The sequence below is a fragment of the Falco peregrinus genome, chromosome 1, assembly GCF_023634155.1.
Source record: "Falco peregrinus isolate bFalPer1 chromosome 1, bFalPer1.pri, whole genome shotgun sequence".
Taxonomy (NCBI): Eukaryota; Metazoa; Chordata; class Aves; order Falconiformes; family Falconidae; genus Falco; species Falco peregrinus.
Genome location: NC_073721.1, coordinates 46,236,269 through 46,263,247, shown reverse-complemented (window position 1 = coordinate 46,263,247; position 26,979 = coordinate 46,236,269). Strand labels below are relative to the sequence as shown.

Here is a 26,979-nt window from a genome sequence, read left to right as displayed (position 1 = left end):
CCGGCTCCGCCCGCCCCGCCGGCCCCGCGCTGCCGCAGCGCCCGCCCCCCGCCCGCCCCCGGCCCCCGGTGGAGCGCGGCCGGGACCCCCGCCCGCCCCGGGCGCTGCGGCAGAGCCGCGCCCGCCTCGCCGGGCCGGGGGCGGCTGCGCACACGCGGGGTCCCGCCGCCTGCCGGGCCGGAGCAGCGCCGGGAGGGACCCGGGGGGGCGGGGGTCCGGCCCCCGCGCCGCGGGGAAGGGTCGCTCCTGCGATGGGTGCGGAGCGCGTGTCGCGGGGGTCCCACTCCGTCCCGCGCACCTACACTGCCCGCTGGGGGGCCGGGGGCTGCCCTTCCCTCTCTGTCCCTCACACCTACGTTGCCCGCTGTGGGGGAGCTGGGGGCCGGGGGCTGCCCTTCCCCCTCCGCACCTTCAGCGCCCGCTGGGGGGGGCGGGGGCTGCCCTTCCCTCTCTGTCCCTCGTCCCTCGCACCTTCATCGCCTGCTGGGGGGCCGGGGGCTGCCCTTCCCTCTCCGTCCCGCACATCTACGCTGCCGGCTGGGGGCTGGGGGCTGCCCTTGCTGTGGGAGGCACGAGCACACTCCATACAGGGCAAACCAGGCTCTTCTCCAGGCGTTGGTGCACCAGGCAGGGGGTAAACCAGGGTCTCCAGGATTTGTTCTCCAGAGCAAACCTTCCCAGTTACGCAGCTCTCCGAGTAACGTGCTTCCCCAGCCCTGGATGGGGAGAGCTGCCTGTGGCACGGGTGCCACCGGGGTCTGTGCTCCCCCTCATGCAGGAGACCCCTTCCTTGACCAACACACCTCCTGGGCACAGGTGTTAAGCAGAAACTCCACCTTGGCTTCGCTCTGTCCCTCCAGGCAGAGCCACCACCCTTCTAGACATCAGCTCACAGGGCAACCGGCCATTTTCTTCCATCAAATTCACCATCTTAATCCCAGAGATGACCTTAAGATTTGTCTGCTGAGGAAATTTCTTGGGGTTCTCTTTATTCATCCACTAGCCTCCCCAAAGGACATGAAGGCACAGCAACTAGTGGTCAACATCTGGAGGACAGTCCAGCCCCATGGCTGAAAGGGATTGAGTTTCACTCCCGGACCATGCCTCTCCCATTCCATGGCCAGAGGGGTGAGATGACCAGAACAGCATGTTGCTCCCCAGCGCTGTCGCTTTGACTTTTTTGGAAAAAACAAAGGGGATGCAGAAAGTGACAGGGTGTTGCTTTGTAACTGCGTGGGAGCCAGCCCAAGAAGAGAGCAGGCTGAGCACTGCAGAAGAAAAATCACCGGAGATATTTTTACATCAGCCATTTCTAGGGTATTGCCACAGCCCACCTCTGTGCTTGCTTGCAACGTGAGTTGAAGCAGAATTTTTTTCCCCCAACGCAAATTTTCTCACTGGCATCTCTGAAGTGCAAGTTGCCATGGAAACCATTTTGTCTGTGTCCCACGTTGCCCACATGCACTCGGAAGAAGCTGCAGAAGCAAAATGGCCGTTGTGTAATGCTGCAGGGTCTCAGCACACGAGGGGCTTGTGTGCTACGCAGCACCCCTCCAGCTAGGAGACCCTCTCAGAGAAGCTGTGGACAATTGCTTGGGAAAGCAAAGAAACCCATGGAGGTTGTGATGCACTCCGCGAAAGAAAGAAAATGGCCCCACCTCACCTTAACTCTTGCAGTGCTTTGCGTGGAGCTCCACACTGATCCTGCTGTGCTCTCAACACAGACTTCCAGGCACGCTTTACCCTTTCCAGTGTCACTGTGTCATTTCGACTCCTCCAAGCCTGGAGATGAAGGCCTTGCTGTACTCAGGTGGTGTGGCTCTGTCCAAGCTGAGGGGCCTAAATGCTGTCTTGAAGGGACAAAGGGTGCAAGTTAAAAAGAATTGCATCCATGCCCTGAGACTACACACGTCTGGCTTCATCCCAGATGTTGAAAAGAAACTGTTTTGGAGTGGGCTGTACAGATCCGGACACTGGTGGGTGCGATGGCAGTTAGAATTATAAAGACAAGACCTGGCCACAGCAGGGGACTTAGCAGAGAAGACAAAGGCGGGATTTGAAATATTATTTGGCTTGCTCACACTGGAGTGCAAAAGGCTTTCCTTCTCATTATCTGGAGTTCCCTGCAAAGAGAAAGAGGAGAGCAGTTACTAAGCCCCTCCTGTGTCACCCAGGAGCTAGGATGATCATACTCAGGAGCCAGGGTCTTCCCTCTGTGCCTCCGTTTGCTTTTTGCTACCAGATACTCTTATTCCTGGCACCATTGCAGAGATCTGAGAAATGCCTGCTTCCCTCTCAGGTCATGCCTCCCACCGGGCCGTGTTGTCCTGGCATCAGGAACAGCCCAGATCACAATCTCCAGCAGCCGGGCTCCGCCAGCACAGACGCTGTCACCGCACGACTTCCACTCCTGCTGCATCCTCAGGCGCTTTGATCATGGGAAGGCAATGGGTGCATGCAGGGTTTTCCCAGGGTGGAAGCTGTGTAAATGGCAAGTACAACTGCATCCACCAGCTGATCCTTGTGAGGACTCTGCAGCGAGCAATGGTCTTTGCTTTTCCTGTCGCTGCCTCCTGGCGTACCATGGCAACCTTCTTAGCCATGGTTTGGCGCAGGAACTTCACACAGTTTGCCTGTTAGCAATTAACATGTGCGTAGTGTGATCCCGCTCTTTATGTCTGGCATCTTCTTGATGCAGGGGAGTTGGACAAGGGCATGGGACTGATGTTTTTGTGGTATCCCATTGCCTGTGAATGGTGTCATTCCTCCCGAGCCCAGAGCAAGTCAGTGTAAAACCTGGAGGCTTCAGAGGAGCAACACTGAACCCAGCTGGAAATTTCATCTGCCTTGGGGTAAGGTGGTGGAAAAGGTAATGTGGAATTTCATAAAAGAGGAAATCAAGCATTAGGAATATGTGATTTGTGCCAGTCATCATGGAGCTGCCAAAGAAAACAAATTCTTCTTTTGAGAAAGTTAAAATTAAACTGATAGTAGTAACCGCACAGCTGTAACATAGGCTATGGAAATGCTTTTTATGTGCAGCTGCGAGACATGGGAGTGGTTAATCTAAGGTACAAAAACTAAGTAAAGCACATGCTGAGCGGCCATGGCAGACCTCTAAGAGTGGTTTTTAGTGAAGAACTGCAATGAGATGCAGGTACACCTACAGGTATGAAAGGATTTGTGATGTGGTTGATGCTTCAGTATTTCTGCCATTGCTCTGGAAGAAATTAGTGATGATAAAATCGGTGAGACAGCAAATAATGACACCAAATGATTTGGATTGTTTGATAAACAGAGTACCGAAACGTATTTGAAGACAGTCGGTGCCCAGCCATGTACGTAGAAGCGAGTATCGTCGGTCCTGCCCTTAGGACCGCAGATGCGGTGGAAATGCAGATGAAGAATGGCACTAAACCCCAGCCTGAGGTCGAGGGGGGCAGCGGGCTGTGGCAGGCAGCAGGCAGGGATGATGGACAAGGAAGGGGGTGCAGAGGCCCCCCCGCAGCTCCTCACCACCTGCCTGGAGACTGGTGCAGTGCGTTCCCTGCCGGCAGTCCGCTGGGGAACGCGATTTGTGTGAGCACGTGGGGCACAGCAGGAGGACGTCCTTGTCACAGTGTCAGCCAGCCAGCCAGACTGACAGGCAATGGTTGATGTTTGCAGAGAGTAAGGTGCCCAAAAGCGTTATTCCTTGGGGAGGGGGGGGGAGGGGGGAGCTGCAGGGAGCAGTGGGGTGCAGACCAAGGTGAACATGTCTGAGCAGCCATTTGGCCTGAGCTGTTGCTGTCGTATGATCTGGCCCTGCCTCCACCTCTTTTCCAGATGATACTCAGGATGGACCACAGTCCTTAAGCAGGTCTTGTGCTCTCCCTAAAGCTTTCCCAGCTGAGAGGGACTCAGCCCAGCCTACTTTGCAATTCAGATGTGGCTGATGGAGTCACCAGGCAGCACAGCTCCCTGTTCCAGTGCCAGCGCAGCACAGAGCTGCCCGGCTATGGGCATTCGTGTTGTTTTTACTCATCTCTCCCCACAGGGCATGAGATCTAGGGCTCCAAGGGCCTTTGCCACCCTCCCAAGCACAGTGTGTGTCACCTCTGGAATCACAGAAAGAAGCTGCAGCATCATCCTATGAGAAGTGATGAGAATTGAGGCATCTCTCCCCCTCCACTGCCAGGTTACTGCATCACCCATGCACAGGAGCATTCCCACCACCCACCAGTGCTTTGCCTTCATTCAAGGCAGCCGGGCATTCACAGGGTTGGGGGGGAATTAAAAAAAGATGCAAGCCTCTAGTCTGGCTTTTGGATACCAAGAGGTTCCCGAGCAGGCAAGGAGATATTCAGGTGACTGATACAGAGGATGGGACAAGGAACATCAATGGCTAGAGGCAAAGATGGTGAGAAACCCCAAAACAGATTCTGTGAAATCTGAAGGAACTGAATGCACAGGAACACACAGTCAGCTGTGCAGTAGCAGTGGGTGGGAATTTCCACTGGAATAATTTTCTGAGGGAAAACTAGCATTCACATGTTTGAAATGCTCTGTAGGGAAATTTTCATTCTGATAAAATTCCAATTTTCTGCTGGAAAAGCAGCCAAGAGGTGGCTGGGCTTCAGCTGCCTACACACTGTGTCCCAGGAGATGGGACAACTTGTCCTCAGGGACTTCCAGCCCCCTGGGACTGCTGCACAGCAGAGGCTGGAAAGGAGCTCAGAGAGACTGGTCACCGCCTGGGGGGCTCCTGCACATCTACACCTCGGAGGACTCTGGAGCTTGGGCCCAAGTGATGCAGTGATGCAGTCACTGGTGCAGAGTGGCTGGAGATGGAGCATGCTGGGGAACATCAGCCCCTGTGCATCAGTCAGTGCCCCCCAGCACGCACATCCCACCACCCTGGAGCTCGGTCAAACAGCTTGGGTGTCCGTGGGAAAGCTTGCTGATGGGATGTGTCTGCCTTGCTTCATGAAGTAGAGCTGACATCCAGGGCTGTCACATTCACTTTCTTTATCTCCAGGGTCTCTCTGAGCACACTGGGACCAGAGCCTGCTGTTGTGCCCGTAATCTGCAGCCCTGCTCCATGCAAGCATTCCCATCTCTGAAACCTGCCTTTGGAGGAGGCAGCAAACATCTCCCCAGCAGAGACCCTTTGTGCGCACTCCCAAGCCTCCTGTCCCCCTCCTGGGAGCCCACCGCAGTGCCCAGGGCTCCCTTTGCACCCCCGGCCCAGCCAGATGTGGATCTGTAGCAAACGATGCCTAGGACACCTCAGTGCTCAGTACTTCATGCTCCTGCTGGGAATCTTTTTCATGTCTTTGCAAATGTTTAACTAGCTCCAGGGGCTCCCCAGCCCGTGCAACTCCTGACTTTGGGAGAACAGAAGAATTAGAGGGCTGCTTTCCAAATTGCCAGATGTGGCTTTCAAAGACACCAAACATGATAAATGAGAGGCATAGGGCCTGGGGAGTAGCTTTGGAGGATGCTGAGGAAGCCAGGCAAAGCCAGAGTTGGCCCAGTTGTGTCAATGTGGCATGTAGGGGCAGGAGCTGAGTGGCACCAGGCTTTCTGCCACGCTTGATGTACCTCACCCCAGGAGCCAGCAGGCAGGCTGGAGCGTGGAGCCTGGGTGTGCTCCGGTGCAAACCAGGACAGATAACTGGGGGGCTAGAGCTCAAATGCATGAGAATCTGACAACCGACCTGCACCCCTGAGAGCTGTGCCCTCCTGTCATGTGTGAATGGTGTTTGCTAAAATATCAAAAACCTTGTTGCCAAGGTCAGATAGAAAGATTGATTGCACAAGTGCTATTATGAAACCAGCCTAAAACCAAATAAAAACATGACAAGACAAGGCTAAACAGCACTGGTTTTGAAGACAACATTGTTTTTATCTCATCTCCTTCCCTGAAGGTATCTGGAATGTACTTACAAGTCACTGCCTCTGGAAAGCGAGGCACACAGTCTTGATGTGGGCTTCCTGGAAAGGCAAACATGCAGGTAGGACTATCTGGTTGAGAACTGTCAGTGAGAGGCTTTGTGGTCAGCGACTCAGTTCTCTGAGGCTTCACCCTCCTCCTTCAGTCCCGTGAATTACCCTTTCCTTCCCATTTCGGTCACCATGGCAAGTCCCAGTCCTGACTGAACGCAGAGATGTGCTAGAAAGTCCCAGCCAACCTTAGGACTTCTAATAATAGCTAAACACCACATTTCTCCTTTACTTGTTTTTCTATAAACTTCCTGTTTTCATCCTCTTGAAGCAGATGAATCCTCTCTACTATGACCACTGCTCCCGTATGTGTCACGCCTTCATTTCAGCCTTAAGTGGATAGTTCAGCAAACTCAGCAGCTTTTGAAATTGAGGTTTTGTACATGGTGAAAGGCATTCAGCATCTGTAACCATCGGCACTACTTCAGACCCCAAACAAATGCTTTAGTGTAGCTGAGGTTGCTATGTACCAGTCAAAAGGCTCTCTGTATATCCTAAAAATAAATACTGAGACAATAACTGGCAGATGCCACAGTTACCTCACCAATGCTTAATTATACTGAGTTTACATAATTTTACGGAAACATTTACTGCTTCTTGGACTCAGATGTCCCAGCTTCCTCCTTTCCTCTCCCAGCTGCCTTGGGATGGTCCCCCACAGGTCATTGCCCAGTTTTGCCTGAAAAGTTAAGAAGAGAAGGAAATCCCTGCATCGGACTTGATTTTCCCTTCTCGCATGGGGTGTGCTTCACCCCAACACTGCCCATCCCCAGCACCCTGAGCCAGGCACCCCAGCAAACAGGAGGACACAAGGCAGAGCCACGCACCCTGTGTCTCTGCAGAGGTTCTGCATTACTCAACAAGTTCCCAGGTGCTCCTGCCATCACCTGACTCGGAAACTCCCAGCGCCCTGTCCTGGACCCATAACATCCATCTGTAAATGCCTCTTGCACCCAGTCTCTAACACCCAGGGCTTCTGGGCAGCCGTCGTACATCAGGGGCTGTTTCTCTTCTGTTCCCTGCCCCAGCCCATGCCCAGAGAAGCAGAGGTCCCCGCAGTGCCATGCCAGATGTGCCCTGAGTAACCCTTGATGCTTCATCAGTGGTGGTGAACGCTCCATCAGGGGATGCACCCCTGATGCTGGGGGTGTCCTCACCCTGTAGTTTGCACCTGTAAGATGTCTTGGAAGAAAGATGTTTAAGGTAGCAGCAGAAAAAGTGCAGAGCAATGGGGTGAGCATTCATAAAAGCTCTGGCCAACCAGTTCTTGGACTGAGCCCTTCCTCGCCATTGAGGTAGTTATTGCTGCTGGGTTTATGTAACAAAGCTACATACAAGCTCCCGTTGTCCCCATTTGTCCTTTCATTTTCCCTCCTGCTTGACCGAGCTCTGCCCACCCATAAATTCCTTCAAACTTGGAAAAGGGGTCAAATATGAGCTTAAAAGGAAAGTGCTAGAACAAAGCCCCACCTAGTTCAGTGACTAGTAACAGAGGGGGAAATTCACCTTCTGATTTTTAAGACTTCAAGTCTATTCCGTTCACGCTACTCCCCGCGTCTGATCACTATCCTCCTTTCCCTGTTTCTTCTCCAGGTTTACTCCATGCAAGGTGAGGTGGCCACCATTACATGCACCTTGCAGTAGACCAAACTTGTGCAGATCATTTTTTGCTCTGGTCCCAGTTACATTCCTAATTATTTTCAAAGGAGAGCTATTACGCCTGAAAGCTTGTCAGCTTTTTTTCCAGCTGTATCAGCTCATCTAATAGAAAATATCATTGTCCTCTATGGACCTTGCTTCTTTTATACGCTTAGATCATCATGCCTACAACAGCATTAATACTAATTATTACTAACATTACAATTGTCTTTTTGAGCAGCGTGGACCAGTAAGCAGATGTATTCATGGACCAAGTCGAGGAACGCTCAGATGTCTTTCTGAGTGCCAATTAACAGCTAACAGTCTCCTGCGGGTCTTCGCCACATGCGTTACATTTCAGTGGCAGACACTGCTGTTTGCCTGCCAATCACTGAGAGATTTGTAAGGATTCTTTTGCAGTAGTTCACAGTCAACTTTACATTTCACCATAGTGAATAATTTAGAATCACGTTAATCAGATGATTTGGACACCTGTTTATTCCATTTCCCAGGTTCTGCAGAAATAAATGCATACTACTCTCTGTTGTAACAGCTGCGCATCTATTGCTTTTCCTTGGCTCAATTTTCTCCTCAAAGGAGTGAGGTCCCCCCTGTTACTTCAGGATGATTTAAGGACCTTTTGCAACTTACCTTAGAGGAAGTGTCTTGAAAAGCCAAGTGAACAAAGCATGAACTTGTTCACCTGTTTGCTGACTCCTCAGATCTGTTTGCGAGATGTGACTTCTCTGTGCAAACGGGGTGCTGACTTTTCCCCAACAGAGCACTTTCATTCCTGTGCCTCTCAACCCCTTCACTGCAGTGTCTAATGGATTTGCTGTGTGCAATACTGAGACTTATTGGTCTGCCCATCCCCGAACCACCCGTCAAGTCTGTGGTTTTGTGTGACGGATGTATTTGTTATGTGCTTTTATGCCCTTAGTAAGTTGCTTTTGAAAATCCCTTTGTTCTGCCTTATTTTGACTTGATGCTTCACTTGCCAGAGTTGCTGCTTTCTCCCTTTCCCCCGCTCAGACAGGACTCGCAGCCTGTCCCTCTCTGAGGGATATCTGTTTGTCTCTAACTCTGGTGTTCAGTGTAACTATGCTGGCATTCTTCTCCTAGAACAGGTTTCCAATAGGTCATATATATATTTACCTGAACCTTTCACATGAGGTCTTCAAGCAGTTCCCCCTGAGTTCACCCTTTTAGCTGCTCCATTTGCTACAGCCAGATGCTCCATTTCTGTGTACTTTTCCCTTTCCAGTTCTTCAGTACTGTGGTGGGTATTTGGGGTTGCTGCTTCTCCTAGAAACCCCTGACTGTATCTACCTGACAGGCGGCTTCACTACTGTTACCTCCTCAACCTGGGCAATTCTTCTGACTAAATCAAGTGTTCCCTTTCTGCCTCATGTTCAAATAGCCCAGCGCTGGATTTGTCCTGATTTATCCTCTCTGTGTGGAGGGGATCCAAGTCCCTCATTACGCCTGTTTTCTGTGCTGGCGTCTCTCTGAGCTGATCTTGAACTTTGAGAGACCTGTCAGGGTCCCAATGTCAAAGCCAGCCCCAGCACAAGGCTCCCCTTTCCAAAGCCCAGGATAGCAGCTCAGGAGGGTGCTGGGGTATTTATGGATCTAAGTAATGTACCTACTGGATTTAAGACCGCTCTTTCACGGAATCATTATTTCTGTCTAGGTGCAAGTGGAGTTCCCTTTGCTGCAGCTTGGGCTCGGTGCCTTTTTGCTGTGCATCTTGGAGAAGCCCCTGGCTCCCTCTGCTCCATAACCTCAAGCAGGCTGCAGTCCACCTCTCCCCAGTTTGCCTCCCTCTCCCCAGACAAAGCAACCCCCCCTCACCCCCTGACCCCCTCTGCTGAGCGTGGGGCTGTGCTGGGTTGCAGCTCCAGGGCCAAGCAGAGGGGACCCGCTGTGCTCTGGGGAGCAGCCAGGGATGCCCAGGGGGTCCCCGGGGTAGGGGTCCCACCCTCCCCAGCCTGTTATCCCAGCTCTGGGTTCGCCAGACAGTGCCCGAGAGCCAAGCCGCACACAGAGCCCAGATATTTATTTACTGGGTCCTGCACAGAGGTGGGTGCGAGGTGGTAAATCCACAGAGCCAGCACAGCTTTCAACACATGGCAAAACACTTGATACACCTTGAACATTTGTTTGCAATTAGCATTAGCCGCACTTAATTTTCACTGGTTCTTACAAGCTTCGTCTCCATTTAAAGGCACAGCACCCCTTCTTATCACCTTATCTTACGGTAAAATCATCCTATCTTATAATTTCTTCCTTCTGTATCTATCACAGCATATTCTGTGGGGACGGGCTTTGTTAGCAGGGGCTTTACTTTACTCGAGGGTGGATCTTTTAGTACGCTAATTAGGACTGTTCACACACAGGTCAAGTAATTTTGTTTGGTCTTATTAAGCATTTGGTTCTCCTTGAGCCTGTCATTTCTTAGCTTGCTGTATTTAATGTGTTTATTCCTTCTCCCAAGGCCATGTCTCGCTTACTGTTTGCAAGTGTTGATTAACACCCTCTGGTTTTCAAGTTCTTTCCTGTTTTAATTGCTGCATCCCTCCCGCCGGCACCTCCCCGGGCGGGGCCGCCGCGCTATAAGGGGCAGCGGCGGGGCCGGGGCCGGGCGCGCTATGGAGGGCGGCTGGTGCGGCGGGGCACTGCTGCTGGGGGGGCCGGGGCATGGGGCGCCGGGGTGTGGGGCGCCGCTCTTCATCTTCTTCCTCCTCGTCCTGCTGCTGCTGCTGGGCTGCTCCCGGCCCCTGGCGCTGCGGCGCGGCCCCGGGCAGGTGGGCTACCTGCCGGCCCCCCGGCTGAGCCGCGGCCGGGCTGCTCGCCCCCCCCGCCGGCCCGGGGCGCTGCCGCCGCCGTACCCCAACGGCTGGTACCGCCTGCTCGACTCCGCGCAGCTGCCCCGCGGCGCCGTCCGCAGCCTCGCACTGCTCGGTGAGTGCCAGCCGCCGCACCCCGACCCCCGCCGGGCATCCCTGCCTCCCCACGGGCATCCCTGCCCGGTCACCCCTGCTGAGGCATCAAGGTGTGCACCGGCACATCGCTGCCCGGGCATCCTTGCTGGGGCACAGGCACATCCCCGCCCAGACATCCCCATTGAGGCACTGGGACATTCACATGGATATCCTTGCCAGGGCACTGAAGCACCTCAGCCTGGGTACCCTGCTGAGGCACTGGGGCATCCCGGCTGGCGCCCATGGGGGGGCCCAGCAGTATTGCTGTCTGGGCTCCCTGCCAGTGTGCATGGCACCCCTGCCTGGGGGCTCTGCTCCAGCACTGGGAAAACTCTGCCTGGGCATCCCTTTCAGGGCAGCTGAGCCAGCACCCACATAGGGGCACCAAGGGTGTCACAGGCTGGGCTTTTGCACAGGCATTTCTGGGGCACTGGGGACATCACGGCACAGGCTCTCCGGGAGTGGGCAGGGCACCCCTCTCTGGGCTTCTTGCTCGGGCACCGCAGCATCTCCCTGCCTGTGCTCTCCTCCCAGGCATTGCTGCCTGCAGCTCCCCATGCCCTGGGGAGATCGGGATGGGGCCTCACCACCACATCCAGAGGGGTGCTGTGCTTACCCAGGGTCCTTTTGCCTTGAAGATGGCTTTGGACTTGTGCTGGTGCCTTTCTCATCAGAAGTGATGTTTCTGCATGGAAAACCCTCCGATTTAGTGGTGAAGGTGTGTGAGGGTTTCTGTTTTCCAGAGCCACCCTCTTCTGTTGAGTTGTTTGGGTTTGTTGGGGTTTTTTGGTTAATGGGACCTATGTAATCCAATATAGCTGTCCTGGAGAGTCCGTGTGTGTCCCCCCCCCGTCTGTTACAGCTCCCTTGGTTGCCTGCCTGAAGCCTGGTTCCTGGCACCCAGTCCTCTAGGTCTGGCTGAAATGAGCAGGTAAAATCACTTCTAGTGGCAGACTAACAGTAGTGCATAGGTGCCAACAAGAAGATTACCAGGAAAGAAGACAGTTAAACAACCTGCAGCCTCCAGGTTTGTGGGTGTCTAGTTTATTTTGGAGTCTGAGCATAGCCTGGAAATACAGCCCTATTCCAGAGGCAGCAAGCCAGAGGAGACGAAAGGATGAAAATTGCTTGGCTCAGTCCCTGCAAGACTCATCCTTTGGGGTAAGACACCTTCCAAAACACGGCACTGAGCACGCAGGAGCGCCACGTTCTCTCCCGCATTGCGGAAGTGGTGTGAGGCTGCTGTGGTCTGTGGGGCACCAGGCGGCACTGCTGTTTGGGTGCTTGCTGCAGGGAAGCTCCAGAGCAGGTCCTGTGAGCTGCTCTCTCCCAGACTCTGTGTTCCTAGACAAGTGCCCAGAATTGCACAGGGGCCTTGGGTCTCATGTCCCATGTGCTATTCTTGCTACAACTGCTGCTTGTTTTCCACAAAAGAAATAGGGTAATTTAATAGGAAAACATCAGTGTGTGGCTGTTAATGCTCCAGTATTCACTTGCAACAGTTTTTCAGCATGTCTTAGGGCAGGGTACTGTCCTCCCAGGTGGAGAGACATCAGATTTGATGTGCAAGCCAGAGCAAAGATCAGCTTTTCCTCTGGTTCTGCAGGCTCCAGAGTGCGAAGTCTGGAAGCAAAAGCAGAACTCACTCAAGAGTCCTCAGTGAGGTTTTTGGACAGTCCAGCAAGGGTCTGGCCATGGGCACTGCTTCAGATCATCAAGGCAGGATTGCTCCAGGCTGCCTGTGTGAAGGAAAACCCTAGTGGTGAGATCTTCTTGGAGTAAAACTCTCTTAAAACTTTGGTGGGCAAAGCACCAGGCTGCAGGGCTGCTCCCCGGGGGCATGTGGCTGGGACCTCCTAGGCTCCAGACTCTGGTGTGACCCATCCGAGGTTGCTCCTCTGTGTTGCTACACTGAAGCTGCTCCTGGTGAGCTTGCAACGCCTCCAGCAACAGGCAGAAACACTTTCCCTGCCTTCCCCCTTTTGCCCTGAGCCTCAGGTTGGGTAGAGAGGCAGGTTAGAGGCAGAAGAAAATGCTGATGTTTCAGAATGAATCCCTGTTACCTGGGGCAGGGGGAAGGACCTGCAACTCTGGTGCCTCTACTCCCCTGTACCTGCTGCCAGCAGCTGTGTGGGAGCCTTCCAGAAAGACTGCAGGGACAACACAGCCAGGTGTCCTGGGTGAGGAGGGATCTCCAGGTGCTGGAGTACAACTCATCTCTGCCAGACACCAGAAATAATCCTTCCTAGGCTCGAAGGCTGGGCAGGTTTGTAGGATTTTCTTTTCTTTGCTCAGACTGCAAGACTTTGATCAAGGAAAGTGGGTTTGGGTGGGATAACTCACGCTGTGTCACTTGTCATCAGCATGGCTGTCTGGGAAAATACAGACAGAACTTGGCTCTCAGAGTTTAGTTTGGTCTTCTTTCTCACTAGGTGAGCTTTAAGTTACAGCAACTGCATTAATGATCAGATTTCACAGGCTGATGAAATATGAATAGAGATACGCATAGCTGGAAGCACAGTATAGTAGAGAGGACCTGGCCTGTAACTCAGTGGCCACATTGGTGCTAACAGCACTCAAGTGCTTCTGCACTCCCTGACCAGCTGTGGCCCCTTCCAACCGGGACGAGGGGACACTGGAGCAGGTCTGGCTTCACTTCCAGCTCAGGCCAGCCGTGAGCAGCCCCTCTCCTCTGAGGTGCTGACAGGGATGCAGGTGCTGGCAGGTCTGCAGTGCCACAGCACCCTTGGAGCAGTCTATGCCAGGCCAGGAAAGCACCTGGAACCTATTCAATCCCTCCAGGATGAGCATTTAGTTAAAAGAGCTGTGGCATGCCATCCAGCTGTGGTTGCCTTGCACAGCTGGGTGGAGCAGTGCCATGTGGCTATAGCCCAGATATTGTGCCTCTCTCCATCTTCATAAGTCTTTGCTCACCTAACCTGGTGTCACCCTGGGGGTGGAGAGGGAGAGGGCGATCCTAGAGCTGGGCAGGGACAGATCCCAGCAGGAAAAACCTCACATTGCTTCAGGGAGCACAAGGAATCAGGCCCAGGAGTGGGGGAAAGCAAGCCTGAGTGCCAGGGCAATGCAGCCCCAGCCACCCCAGCAGCGCCTCGGCTCCCTGCACGGAGCAGGGCAGAGTCAGGGGCTTCCCCTCGCTTCTCCAGAAAACTCCCTTTTCCCAAGGAGGTGTCCTGGTACCAGGCCATGCTGCCTGAGGAAGGGATTTGCTGCTGAGCTGCTGCGTGGAGGGTGCTCAGAGTTCAAGAGCAAACAGGCAAAGGGCTTCTCCTTCCAGCTATCATTACCAGAGATTCCTGAAATGTTTGAGCCTGTGCGCTCTCCTCTACACCTCTTGGGCAAAGGGATGGAAATGGAGCTCCCCTTAAATGCAGCGGTTGCTCCTCTCTGTGTACCTCTCCCTAAGCAGGGGAAGCATCCTAAATCTTTAAACATTTTTGTGAAGGCACCTTTTATCCTGCGGCTGAAACGGCCTCTGAGAGCTTAAAAACCAGGGCTGAGGGTCAAAGCCATGAGGGTTTAGAGGTGGCCAGGAGAAACTATGCTCCTCCTGCCTGGAGCAAGGCAATGTCCTTCAGCATGGACCTTTCTGTGCTACAGCAGATCCCTTGGGACACTGGGCAGCTGCCCGGCTCTGCAGGGTGCCAACGTGCTGTCTGAAAAACACGAAACGCAGGGTGTGATGGACTGGCTTGCTGCTCTGGGGTGTCTTTTAAACCCGGGCAGCCAGCACACCCTGGACTCTTGCTCCAGCAGCTGCCAGGCCGATTTTGCATGGCCCTTTTGGCAGCCAGCAGATGCCTCCTGCCTGCAGCCTGCCTTGCCCCCCTGCCCGCAGCCTGGGCAGCAGCACCAGCTCTGGCAGCTGCCTGGTGCCATCTCGTGGTTAAACAACCTCTCCAGAGCAACCCTATTCCTGTCCTGCCACTGATACTCTGCTCGAAAGGGAAGAAACCCTCCAGTATTAATTTTTAGCAAGATCTTTCTGCATGTCTTGACACAGGCAGATGCCTGCCACGGTGGGTAAAAGCACCAGTCAGTGTCGCCTGTTTAGAAGGGGCCGAGCACTGTGTGTCTCGCCTGACCCCCATCACCTGGGGATGTTGTTTTTACAGCTCCATGAACTCCTATTTCTGCAGGAGAACATCTCGCTGTGTTTCGCACCCAGGATGGCCAAGCCTACGTGGTCGACACTTACTGCCCTCACCTCGGGGCCAGCCTCGCTGCCGGCGGGCGCGTCGTGGGCAATTGCATCGAATGCCCGTTCCACGGCTGGCGGTTTCAAGGAGAAGATGGAAAATGCATCAGCATCCCATATGCTGGAAAAGGTGAACATCCCCCACACCCGCAGAAAGCAGCTGCCAAAATGGTTGTGCCCCATGTGTCCTTGTTAAAAGCTACTTCGTTAAGGAAAAGTTGTCTTTACAATAACTCACCCTCCATCCTGCTCCCCTATTTCATGCAGCACCCTTATTTTCCTCCTGGGTTGTCAGTGTTGGGGCGTAACGCTGCAGTGCCCTTTCCTATGTGAGATGATAACTGGGATTTCAGCCTAATTAAAGAACCACCCTGTTTGGTTCTGTCAGTCCTACAGCTCCTGCATTCAGCAAGCAGGGTGTAAAAGAAGATACTTTTTTTTTTTTTTTTTAAGTCTGAGTCGTGTGTTGCACCAGCAGGGGTGGATCCTCAGAAGCTCTTGGGTTTCAGAAATGATCCTGTACTCCATAGTGACAGTTTATACCACATCAGTGCTTAAATCTGTCACATTAGCAGGATGAAATAGTCTCTCAATGGCAATTTTTTCTCCTTCTAAGGCTTGAAGGGAACTTTTGGTTGGAATCCAGGAAAGCTCTTCACATAACCTACCTTTTAGATATGGTTTGCGTTGACTGTGTAGGAAGAATATCCTACTTACAGTTCACATGTAACAATTACTTGATCTGGCTGCACTGATTAGTTTAAATCACCAATTCTAGATGTGGCTGAAACCAGCAAACAGACTTACCTCAAGTTTTGCTTTGGCTTGTGCTTCTTAGTTATTTTCCTGAGAAGTTCAGCTTTCTTTGATTGGGATTGATTGGGATAGCAATGAAACAGCTTTTGATTAGCAGCAAAAGTCAGTCTACTGAACAGACTATTCTTCCCAAAGTGACAGAAACATTCAATCTATACAGGTAAGGTAAACAACTTATAGATCTCACCAAAGAACAATGCCTTTTCTGTGTGTGTGCAATTTTCAGAAAAAAAGATTAATACTGTTTTTTTTTTTTCCCCCATGCATACCCAGTCAGGAACTGCATTCAGATGAAAATTTGGTTCCAAGTAATGAGCGATGATGCGTTTCATCACAAAATCAGAACGAATATTCTGGACATAGGCAAATGCTTGCCAAGATGCATTGTTTCATCTGAAATGGTTGTATTCAGAGGCATTGTTATCTGTAGTTACTAAAAAACCCGAAACTGCAGGCAGCTGCCCTGCTCCCATACAGCCCAAATGGGTCAGGTTGATTTAAACAGATTTAAAAGCCATCTGTGCTCGTGCAGGTCACTTTGACAGAGGGGGATTTTGGAGAGCTGGGATGAGCAGCTCCTCCAGCACTGGGCTTGCAGGGGACCAACACGGTGTGGTGCTTGATGCAGCTGGGGAGGGGGCTGGAGCACCAGGCTGATGGGGGGTGGCTGGGGGAACTGGGTGTGTTCAGCCTGGAGGGGAGGGGGCTCAGGGGGGACCTTCTGGCTCTCTGCAGCTCCCTGACAGGGGCTGTAGGCAGGGGGGGTCGGTCTCTTCCCCCAGGTAACAAGCGACAGGACAAGAGGGAACAGCCTCAAGTTGTACCAGGGGAGGTTTAGATCAGATATTAGGAAAAAATTCTGCACTGAAAGGGTTGTCGAGCATTGGAACAGGCTGTCTAGGGAGGTGGTGGAATCACCATCCCTGGAGGTGTTTAAAAGATGTGTAGATGTGGTGCTTAGGGGCATGGTTGAGTGGTGGGCTCGGCCGTCCTGGGTTAACAGTTGGACTCTATGATCTTAAAGGTCTTTTTCAGCCTAAAAGATTCTGTGATTCTCTGTGGGGGGTAGGTGAAACCCTCTTTAGAATTTGATGAGATGCATTCCACCCAAAGCACCAGATTTTTTCAATTGGGAATTGCAGTGATGGTTTCCTCCTGCCCCCTCTGATATTCGTTGACTGAAAGGGAACATAATTCCTCCTGTTATTTCACCTCCCATGTGACTGTGCAAGGCTGAATAATAAGGCAGTGCTATCCTCTGTACTTGTTTGCAAATTAGAAAAAAAGTAATGAAGAGAAAAGCCTTCCAGGCCAGTAGAAGCTATGTTTTCTGACAATTGGGTAAATATAAATGCCAAAAATAGATCTGTACTCTTTCCAGTGAAACTAATCTTAAAGCAACACACGATAGATAGTGCAGTATTGTAACAGACAATGATTTGAACTTGAGATGTAGAGATGGCTTCTACTCTCTGCACATCTGTAACTAAAAGCATCTCCTTTTAGCTCATTGAAACTTGAGGAGGGTCCATGGATACAGCACACGTTCACTTATTTGAGCAGCTTTAAGCCTAGTGAATGAGTCTGTAAAGCATCCAGCCATGTTTTTTCCCTAAAAACCTCATGCAAAACACTCAAGTGAAATACAACTGATTTAAGAAAACTCTCTTCTGTGATCTTCAGAAGCTGTTGTCCTCCTTCAGCAGCCTGAAAGCTGGAAAAGTGTCACCGGAGAGTCTGTGCTACCAGAATCTCTATCCCATGAAGGCATCTCTGAGCCATGGTTCAGGAGGAGGTAACCCCTGGTGCCAGCGTCATCCTTGGAGGTGCCACTTTTAACAGATTCCTTTCTGCCCTCCGCAGTGCCAGATTTTGCGAGGGTCCGGACCTGGCCGTCCTGCGAGGTGAATGGGATGCTGATGGTCTGGTACCACTGTGAAGGAGTTGGTCCAACGTGGGCAGTGCCCGAGCAGCAGGAGATCACCACCAGAGAGTGGGTGTTCCGTGGGCAGACGGAGCACTTCGTTGATGCGCACATCCAGGTAGGGAGCCCAGTCCCTCCACAGCCACGCCTGGGTCCTCTCCTGTAGTCTAGTTCAGGGACATCCCCTCCCAGTTAACCCACCCAGGGACATCCCCTCCCAATGGACCAGGCCCTGCCTGTGCTCAGTGTCATCGCTGCTGCTGGCAGATCCCAGACCTAGAAATACCCCCCTGCACCATGTATCCAGAATGTGGCATATGTTCCCCAAACACTGATCATGAGCTTCTCCAGTAGAGAACAGATGTTCTGGGTACTTAAAAGGGACCTGTTAATTTGCTTTGACTCATAACTGGTGTAATTTTTAAAAAAAAGGATTCTTTAAGAATTGCAGCACTTAGTGTCAGGAGGCTTTTCATCAGTCACTGGAAGGGAAACACACAGTTATTTTGCTGTTCATCTTCACAATCACCATCATATGGTGACAGACTTGCCACAGAGAACAAAACGGCTGTTGCCTCCATCGCTTCCCAGTAGAAATGAGCCCAGAAAAGGGGAACAGTTTGTGGCGCTGTACAGAAGGGGCCACAGCCGTGGACCTTGAGGGGTGTGGGGCGGCCGCCGGTGGAGGGTCCTCCGGGAGAGTGATGGGAGGCAGCAGCAGTTTGGAGACTGGGCAGTCCCTGGAGGTCCTTGGGAGATATTTTCTAGGCTTGCCATTGAGCAGAACATTTCTGTTCATAAAAATCAGCGAACAAAAATGACCCTTAATCTAGAGTGCACCTCTCTCAGAAGGCAGCACCCACCTACTGACAAAACCGCGATGGATGGGGCTAGAAAGGGTTGGAGAATTGGGAGAAGAAATGAAGAAGGTGCATGAGACATGGGAGATACAGCTCAGGGAGTGCGCAGAGGAGTTGTGAGCAGCGGGGAGAATGTGGGAGATTGATGACCTGACGGTAATATTTCATGTCTGCTTTTTAGTGCAAGCCACAGTACATAGGTTTATACTGGGGTCAGCCTGTGCTGCTTGCTGAGCTGGTGGAAAGCTGGTGTATTTGAGTAAGAACACAGTTAAAACTTCTCAAAAAGTGACATATTGTGGGCAAGCTGGTGGTGTTTACAGGTTTAAAGTATGTGAAAACTAGTCTAGGAGCACAAACAGGCTTTATTCCTTGCAATTATTACGGGGTCGAGGGGAATTATGTGGTGTCGCAGCTTGTGCAGCTGCAGGAGTTAACACGCATGGCCTTCTGCGAGCTTAAAATGAACTCTGAATTTTCCGAGCGCCATGTTTAAATTATTCCTGTGCATGAGTTAAGAGCTGGTCCCGGGTCGGTCTGTGCCGAGGCCTCTTCTCCCATGCACTTGGTTGCCTCTTGCTGTGTCAGGCCCCTGCGAGCATCACGGCTGTGCCCTGGCTGTGCTGCCGTCACTGCTGCAGTCACACCGGTGCCGTTGCGATGCTGCTGTTATGTACAGGCAGCTCACACCCCCATTAGCTCCCGCCGACGGCAAATTGTTCCCCCATGGCAGGAGATCCCCGAGAACGCGGCTGACGTGGCTCACCTGTTTTTTCTCCATGGACCAGCTGTTCTGGGTGGATCTGATCTGAGATACATACGGGCCAAGGTGTGGGCTTTTATGAAGCACATCTGGAAGGTAAGAGCCTGACTCCCCTCAGCCACCAGGCAGGGGTCGAAGCCTTTCAACCCAGGCCCCCTTTCTGCCCCAAAGCACCAGTCCCACCTCACCCCCTCTGCTGCACCCCCCCCATCCTCAGGTCCGGTCTCTTCTCTATCTGTGAGGGTTTTAGCTGCGTTCCCTCATCTGTGCTCACCTATAGATGGTTGTCACAGCCAGCTCTTGTCACCACCCCAGTGCCACTGATCCTTCTCCACCCCTGCAGGCGGAGTGGCAGGCAGAGCCAGAGCCCAGCGAGCATTGCTCCCGGCTGCTGCTCCAGCACAAGGCAACCATCTTCGGGAAGCACATCTCCTTGCTGGATTTGACGGTTTCAGTCCGGCAGGTATGTCCCATGCTGGTGACCAGCACCCTGAGCTGAAGGGCTTTGCCAGCCAGAAGGCTGAGTCCTTGCCTTTCCTACCAAGGGCGTCAGACACACGGGCCAAAAACCACACAGTGGCACTGGGGCTGCTCCACAGCTGGGCAGCACAGGGGAAACTGGGGGTTCGTAAGGGCTGCTGTGCCCATGGAATAACTAGAAAAAAACAAGCTGGTACCTCAGAAGACACTGGTGACAATCCTGAGGGACCTTCCCACCACATAGTCACAGCTCTTTGCAATAAAGTGTGGACCTTTTCGGTCCACAGTGAAAATGCCTGGGAAAGGCAATTGGAAACAGAGTGTTTAGTAGCCCAAGATTGGTCCTGAATGAGATAATAAAATAGCTGACACAGACTCATAAAGAACTGTAGGAAAACAGAAATAACGCCACGCATCAGTGGGGACTAGATCGTCTCACTTTTATTTTTGGTTGTGGGTTTTTTTTTGATGAAATGCTAAGTTTGCCTGATAAAACTAGTAACCTCGTTCTAGTAGAGTTTTGAAGGCGTTTGACCTACTCCCGTATTACAAACCCAGAACAACAGCAAAAGTTGTTCTTTTCTTTTGACAAAAACAAACAAAACAAGTCCTGATACAAAACTTTCATTAAGGGATAGATCTCAGTGTAATTAGGGAATTATCACAAAGTGCTTGTTGATTGTATCTCTGTTCAGTTTTTAGATCTGTGCTACTTAGCACAGTTATCAATGAACAGGAGAAAAAAGACATTAAAATAACCTTACAAAGAGTTTGTACCCAACCAAATGTTAGAGGAGTAGTAAATAAAGCAGCTGAACAATCCAGCAGTACCTGCACTGCTTCAAAGAACCAAGTGTATGACCATGCATCTGCTTGACTGGATGCAGGTTAAAGGGCACAGAGCAAGTACTTTATGTCATGCAAGATAAAAAGCTGAACCTGATTTCAGCTAAAACCTGATGTGACTGTGGTAGCTGCAAAGGAGAAAGACAGAGCAGGAGTGGGGATGCTGTAGTACCTCCGTATTGTATTGCAATTGCTGCTGCTGAGGTCAGAGCCCTGGACTGGCATCAACAATCCGATAAGACTGTTCATGACCTGAAGGTAATTCAGTGATGAACAAGACCAAGTGCAAATTTGCAGCGTTTCCTACAAGATTAGCTTTTAAACTTTTGGGGAGCAGAAAAGCACTGTAAACCCTCATGAATTCCCATGGGGCCACAGCAAAGAGCCTGTGACTCATGGCCCCCAGGTGCAGCTTGACTTTGTGCCTATGATCTGGTGAAAAGACAGAGCAAAGGGGTGCTTAAGCATGGTCTAGGTGACATCTCAAGCTGTGGGAGTTGCTGGACCATCCGGGGCTTTTCCCTGAGGCTGCTCTGTTGCTCTGCAGGTGGGGCCAGGGCTGGTTTTCCTGATCTTTGAACACGCTTTCCTGGGCCGTGGGGTCATCCTGCAGACGGTGACTCCCCTGGAGCCTCTCCTGCAGAATGTTGTTCACAAAATCTACTACCAGAAGAACATACCAGCCATAATCCCCAAGTTCATCCTGAGAGCAGAGTGCATACAGGTAAGGAGTGCGTACTGGTGAGGAGCAGCCCCAGGTCATTCCCTGGAGCCTGGTGGCTCGGAGATGTGAGCAGGAAAGGCAGTTGCCCACGTGGGCTCAGATATATGGGGGAGCAAAGCACTCGTGGGTGAGAGCCTTTCAGTGCTTGCTATGATCTTGCGTTTTCAGTAGCCCAGAGAACTAAACTGGAGGTTTGGTAAAGAGGGTCCCTTCAGTGGGTCATCTGTCGAGGGTAGCAGGGAGGTGCTACCCCTCTCCTGTGGATAGGGCACTAAGGCAGAAGGATTAGGCAGCCTCTCCCAAGCTGCAGGAAGTCTTCGAGGGAACTAATAGCTGCATCCAGATCTCCTGCATCCCAGGCTGGTGCTTTAAGATCATCGTATCTCCTTGGGTGACAACTGTGCCCAAGAAATGCTTCTGTTGTTAAACGATCATGATGTTTGGCAATTCTTACCCCTCCTGACAGAGGGTGTCCAGGCCCTTACCACAGGGATTCATGGAAGTGGTGACAGGTCCCTCTGGAGGTCTCCAGCAACCCAGCTGGGGCAAGCCTATTGCCAAACTTGGGTCAAGCACAGCCTTGAAGGCCTCCCCTGGAGAACACTCCCATCCCTCCAGCTCCTTTGGAGACCGATCCCACTATTGCTCTGCCCATATCAGGTTTTATTTGCAATGTCCATTTTAAACGTCTCAACCTGCCCTCTGTAGCTGTTGCTCCTTGTTACATCAGCTGGCACAGTCAGTCTGATTGTCATCCCTCTAACTCCCTTTCAAGCAGTCAGAAGGGTTCATGCCATTCCCTTCTGTCATGGGTCAAAGCTTGGAAACTGGTCTCGCCAGGGAGAGTTTCACTGGTACCAAAGCAGAAATTGCCAAAAGGTGGTTTTCAGATGCCAGAAACCTACCCCAAACCAGCCCGAGCTGTGCTAGCTCACACTCCATAAATGCTGGCTTAGTGTTTTGCTTCTTACTGATGTGAACGAGCAGCACTTATTTCTGCAGAGACTTCTTCACAAAGGGAAACTCCGTCATCTTACTGCATGTGTGTCGGAGCGGAGTTTAAGATGTGGATGCTAAATTTATAAAGCCCTGGCTGGCTGGCGCTACCCAACAGATCAAAAATCTCAGGTGGAGCAGCTCCTACCTCCACAACATGCATTTCTTTTCCAGCATCTCCCGTGACAGGGGCAGACTAAGCTGAAAGTGGCTTCTTGTTTGGGAGCTACGACGGGCTAAACATCTGCCAGCTGTAGCACTACAGATCACGAATAGCACAAGCAGTCCCACAGTGGTCATTTGGGAGAAATGCTGAAAAACAGCTAGTGTGCGGGTAGCTGGCACAAAACTGCTGCCTCGGCTTCCTCACCTGAATGAGACCGTCCTCTTCCCCCTAGTTTGAGCGGGATATAACCATCTGGAATAACAAACAGTACCTCCCCAAGCCACTGCTGGTCAGAGAGGACTCCAGCATCCAGAAGCACCGGCGCTGGTACGCCCAGTTCTACAGCCAGAAGAGCATGAGGCTCCCGGTGCAGAAGGAGGGCCTGGACTGGTGAGGACCTTGCCACCCACTGCAGAAGGTGGTCACGGGGTCTCCAGGGGCTCCTGCCTACGCTGGCTGGTGGGCAGCGGTGCTGGGCAGGCGTGATCAATGTAACAACCATTGGCACTTGGTGGGGGGAGGAGAGCCTGAGCCCTGGTGATGCTCTTCTACCTTCTGTGCTCAGTCAGGGCATCAAAGCTCAAAGGGTGTAACGTGCTTGCTCTTGTACCCGCGCTGCAACATCTGAGCTGAGCATGAACTTCTGATTGCCAGAAGGGCCCTTCAAGTGCCCTTGTCCCTTGCTGTGGATGTTGTTTTGGGTAGTTATATGAAAAGCTTGCCGTGTGGTCTTTTATCGCCTGATGCGTCCTTCCCCAGCCAGGCCTGCTGTTGCTTCTGCACCATCACCTCGGCTGGGGCAGGCTTCAGCTCTCAGGGGAGCCTTGGCCAATGTCCACGTGCCATCAGAGGTGTGATTGCAAAGCCCACAGACATACGCTGTCTTCTTTCTCTCTGGCAGCAGGCAGGGCAGTGTGGGTTTTAGGTGCCCACCATGCCCTTACCATATCTGTGGGCTTCCTCAAGCCTACTGAGCTCTTTCTTGCATGAGTCAATTCCTTATGGAGCTATCGCACCTAGTTGGGAAGAAGAGGGACTATTCTGGTGACCAAATCACGTAGACCGACAACTCTATAGGTCAAAGATGTGGATAAGATCCTGCCTTGGTAGCCCCTGGATTCCAGCGGTACCTTGGGTATGTGGCTGGCTGTAAAAGCTTGCCTCATGGCAAGACCATAGGTATCGCTGTCACGGTGATCAGCAATGAAGCTAACACATGGAGACCAGGCAGAAAATCAGACAAAAACTAGTCTAGATCCTCCTGTGCTTTGTGCCTACGTGCTCTATGCTACAAGGGGCTAAATTCTGCCTTGCTGCACATCCTAGGGAAGCCTGAATCCCCACAGGCAGAGCTGCCTCGTGGTTAGCAGGACTCTGGCAGTTTATCTGTGCCAAGCGCCAGCAGGAGCAAAGGCTCAGCTCAGGGGCTCTCCTGGGAGTCTGGCAGCTCCTGTTCTCCTGCACTGCACACTTGCCTCAGTCTTTTGAATTCTGCACTTTGCTGAGGCTTCTGGTCCCTCCTTCACCATTAACCCAGAGCAGGACTCGGACCAGGAACGTGCCATTGTTGAGTCCCTCACCCACCCTGTCAGCATTCCACATAACTGTGCAAACCGCCTCTGCCATTCACACCTGGCTATTGCACTGTCAATATTTCACCATTAAATTTTTTTACAAACTGATCTCATGTTCACAGTTTGGTTTTCATTGTTTTGTGGGGTGTTTTTGCACGGGAGAAGGGATTCTGTAGCTGGCCCATGCCGTCTTGCTTCAGGAGCCACAGGGACTCTCCAGCAAGGAACTTGTGGAGATAGCAGGAGCCTGGACAAGGAGCATTGCCCAACTCAACAGGCTGAGCTTCTCAAGGACCTGAGAACACTGTTCTAGTGGCCCTGACCCACCTCACCTGTGGTGTACATCCACTCCCTGCCCATAGCCCAGGAGCCCCATTTCAGCTCAGCTCTGGACCTTCCCTCCTGGTCCTGAGCTACGCTGTAGCAAGTCTCCAACTCAGCTGCAGACGTGCCATGCCTGGCTGATCTACACTGACCACAGACCAATTCCCACCTTGGCCTCCACCCTGTCCCATCACCATGGGCCAGCCCAGTGACTGCTGGCTGTGCCTGACCCTGGCCACCCTCAGCAGGTCCCAAACCCAAGCTGCAGACTGACTTCCCAGCTTGACCCCTGACCTGCCTCACCACCGTGAGCTTACCTGATGATCTGGACTCTCAGCTGAGCCTGGCCATGACCTCTGGGCCAACCCTGCCCACCCCACTTGGAGGTGGTGGGACCCCCCCTGCTCCCAGCACCCCGTTCCCTAGGGAGCAGCTGCCCTCATGGTGATGCGTGATGGAGCAGCAGCAAGAGGCAGAAACTGCAACTGGCAGGACAGAGACGTTACGTTACATGGCATGGGTCAAGGTGTAGCGTTCTCCCACACATTCAAGGGGGCATGTGGCCACACATCTGCCCCCCCAGAGGTCTTGCCACACTCCTGGGGCTGCTGCTCCCCACCCCTCACTGTGATCCCACATACAGGATCTCAGGATGAACAAAACTCCAAGGCACGCAAGTTGTTGAAGACCAGATTAGAGATGGTGACTTAAAATTAGCTTTGCTAGATTCACCAGTCCTCCTGAAATTAGAGGAAACTATGGGACACCTCCAGCATAGCCTGAATTCTGAGCTACCATTTCCTTTACTACTAAGGCTAAAGTAGTTGTGTCCTGTTAAGGCAGAAATTAGAGAATCGAGAAATAAACCAGGATTAGCTTAAGCTGCTTAAGTTTCCATTTGCAATCTTATTCACCCTTTTAAATGGGTCTAGCAAAAAAAGGACAATTTAGTGCCAGGAGACTTGCCAGCATGCCAAGGTGCATTGTCCTCCAGTCTTCTATGCCTTTTTGATGATACATTATCCACTTTAAATATATAGATTTTCAAATAAATCATAACTCCCATCTGGATAGGATGTGAGGGCATCTATCTGACCATTTACTGAAACCACTTTCACATCAGATCTACTGCAGAGCTACAGCCATTCGATTATATTCTGGTAGTTTATTACCGTGATTTATCTTTACACTTGACCACTAGACAGGAATTTATTCGACTGCCAGACCTATCATCATCCCGTGTCTTTGGGCGTTGTTTTTTCCCAGCTAACAAATTCACTACAAACACTCCAATTCCCAAACAATTTTGTTTGGGATTTTTTTGTGGGGGTGGGTGCAGGGTTAGAAAACCCCAGAGGGTATCAAGACAGGTCAAAGAAAAGGATACATGAAGGGTGATGGACAATGTACCTTGGATTTTCCGGTGGTAGGTCTGGTCTTCTCCTTTGAACCCTGGTCCATGTATTTGTTCCGCTCGGGACAACTCCCCGGTTGCTCTGGTTCAGCTGGAGGTGGGTCCCGGAGCTCCGGACAGCATCAGCCAGTCTGCGGTCCTGCATGCAAACCCGCCGGTGGTCCTCACTCCCCATCGCATCCTTGCGACCCTGGGAGACACTTTGGATGTAAGTCAAGACTGGCAAAGCCTCCAAGCAAAGATTTCCGTGCCCTTTCATATCCTGGCTATCAACATAAATACAGGACCTGGTCTGGTGGAAAGGACCAAGCCCGCTCAATGCCCAAACGCCTTTCTCCTGTGGTGAAAGCAAGTTGACAGATGGATCTGCTGGTACAAGTGAGAATCTCTGGCCACACCGGGCAGAAACACGGCACCTGTGAGTTAAGACTATCTTGCCCAGCACCAGCTCGCACTGCTCTAGCAGCACAAAAGCCAGCCGAGCTGAACCTGTCCCGGTGGTGTGAATACATGGACCGCGTCACACCACAGCAAACCCCTCCAGCTGGCCCGGCAGTCTCGGTTCACTTTCTGATACGTACAAAAATCTCCCTGGCGAGAGAGGAGCAGGTTCACTGCACTGCCAACCAAGCGTGAGACAGAAAATGCTCTGGAAAATGCTTTAGGGAGCTCTGGGTGCACAAGGGATGCAGGGAGAAGCCCACTGTAGAGTTTCACGGCTGATGAGGTCCATCAGGGAGACCGCTGCTGAGCTTTAGGTCACTTTAGCGGATGCTTTCCTTCTTCACGAGACACTCGGCACTGGCTGATATCCCATTCATGTGCTTGAAAAATAGAAAACCCCAGACACTATTTTTGTTTTTTTCCTAAAGGTTGTTTTATTGTAAAACCATAAATACAACACTGACATGAAAATCCTCAAGCAACGGATGCTTTCTTACAGTTACAGTTTGTCTTCTGCCTTGGCATCAACTCTGAAAAGAATGTTGCAGAAACATGTCTCTAAGATATCTCCAAATAACCGAGCTCTGGCCTGGAGCGCTCAGCTGGTTTGGAAGCTAAGTGGAACTATTCCTCCTCTCTTGTGGAATATTTCCATTCAGACAGCAACAGACTTGTAAAAACAGCAACATTTAAACACCTTGATTTTTTTTTTTCTTTAATAATCCTTTTCATTTGACGTCAGTCTAAGTTTCAAACAGCACTGAATTTATTTAGCTGTAAAAACCAAACCAAACCAAACCAAACCAAAATCCTAAAAAGAAA

At 51.8% G+C, this 26,979-nt stretch overlaps 1 protein-coding gene across 1 annotated transcript; it reads left to right on the top strand.

The window, feature by feature from the left end:
• The first annotated feature begins 10,274 nt into the window (after positions 1–10,274).
• On the top strand, positions 10,275–26,302 carry LOC101919122 (cholesterol 7-desaturase nvd-like). The gene is made up of 7 exons (XM_055793307.1): positions 10,275–10,587; positions 14,768–14,956; positions 17,506–17,684; positions 19,160–19,285; positions 19,533–19,652; positions 21,063–21,239; positions 22,634–26,302. Exons 1-7 carry the CDS (start codon positions 10,275–10,277, stop codon positions 22,793–22,795), a joined length of 1,266 nt encoding a protein of 421 aa, XP_055649282.1. The 3' UTR covers positions 22,796–26,302.
• The last annotated feature ends 677 nt before the right edge of the window (positions 26,303–26,979 follow it).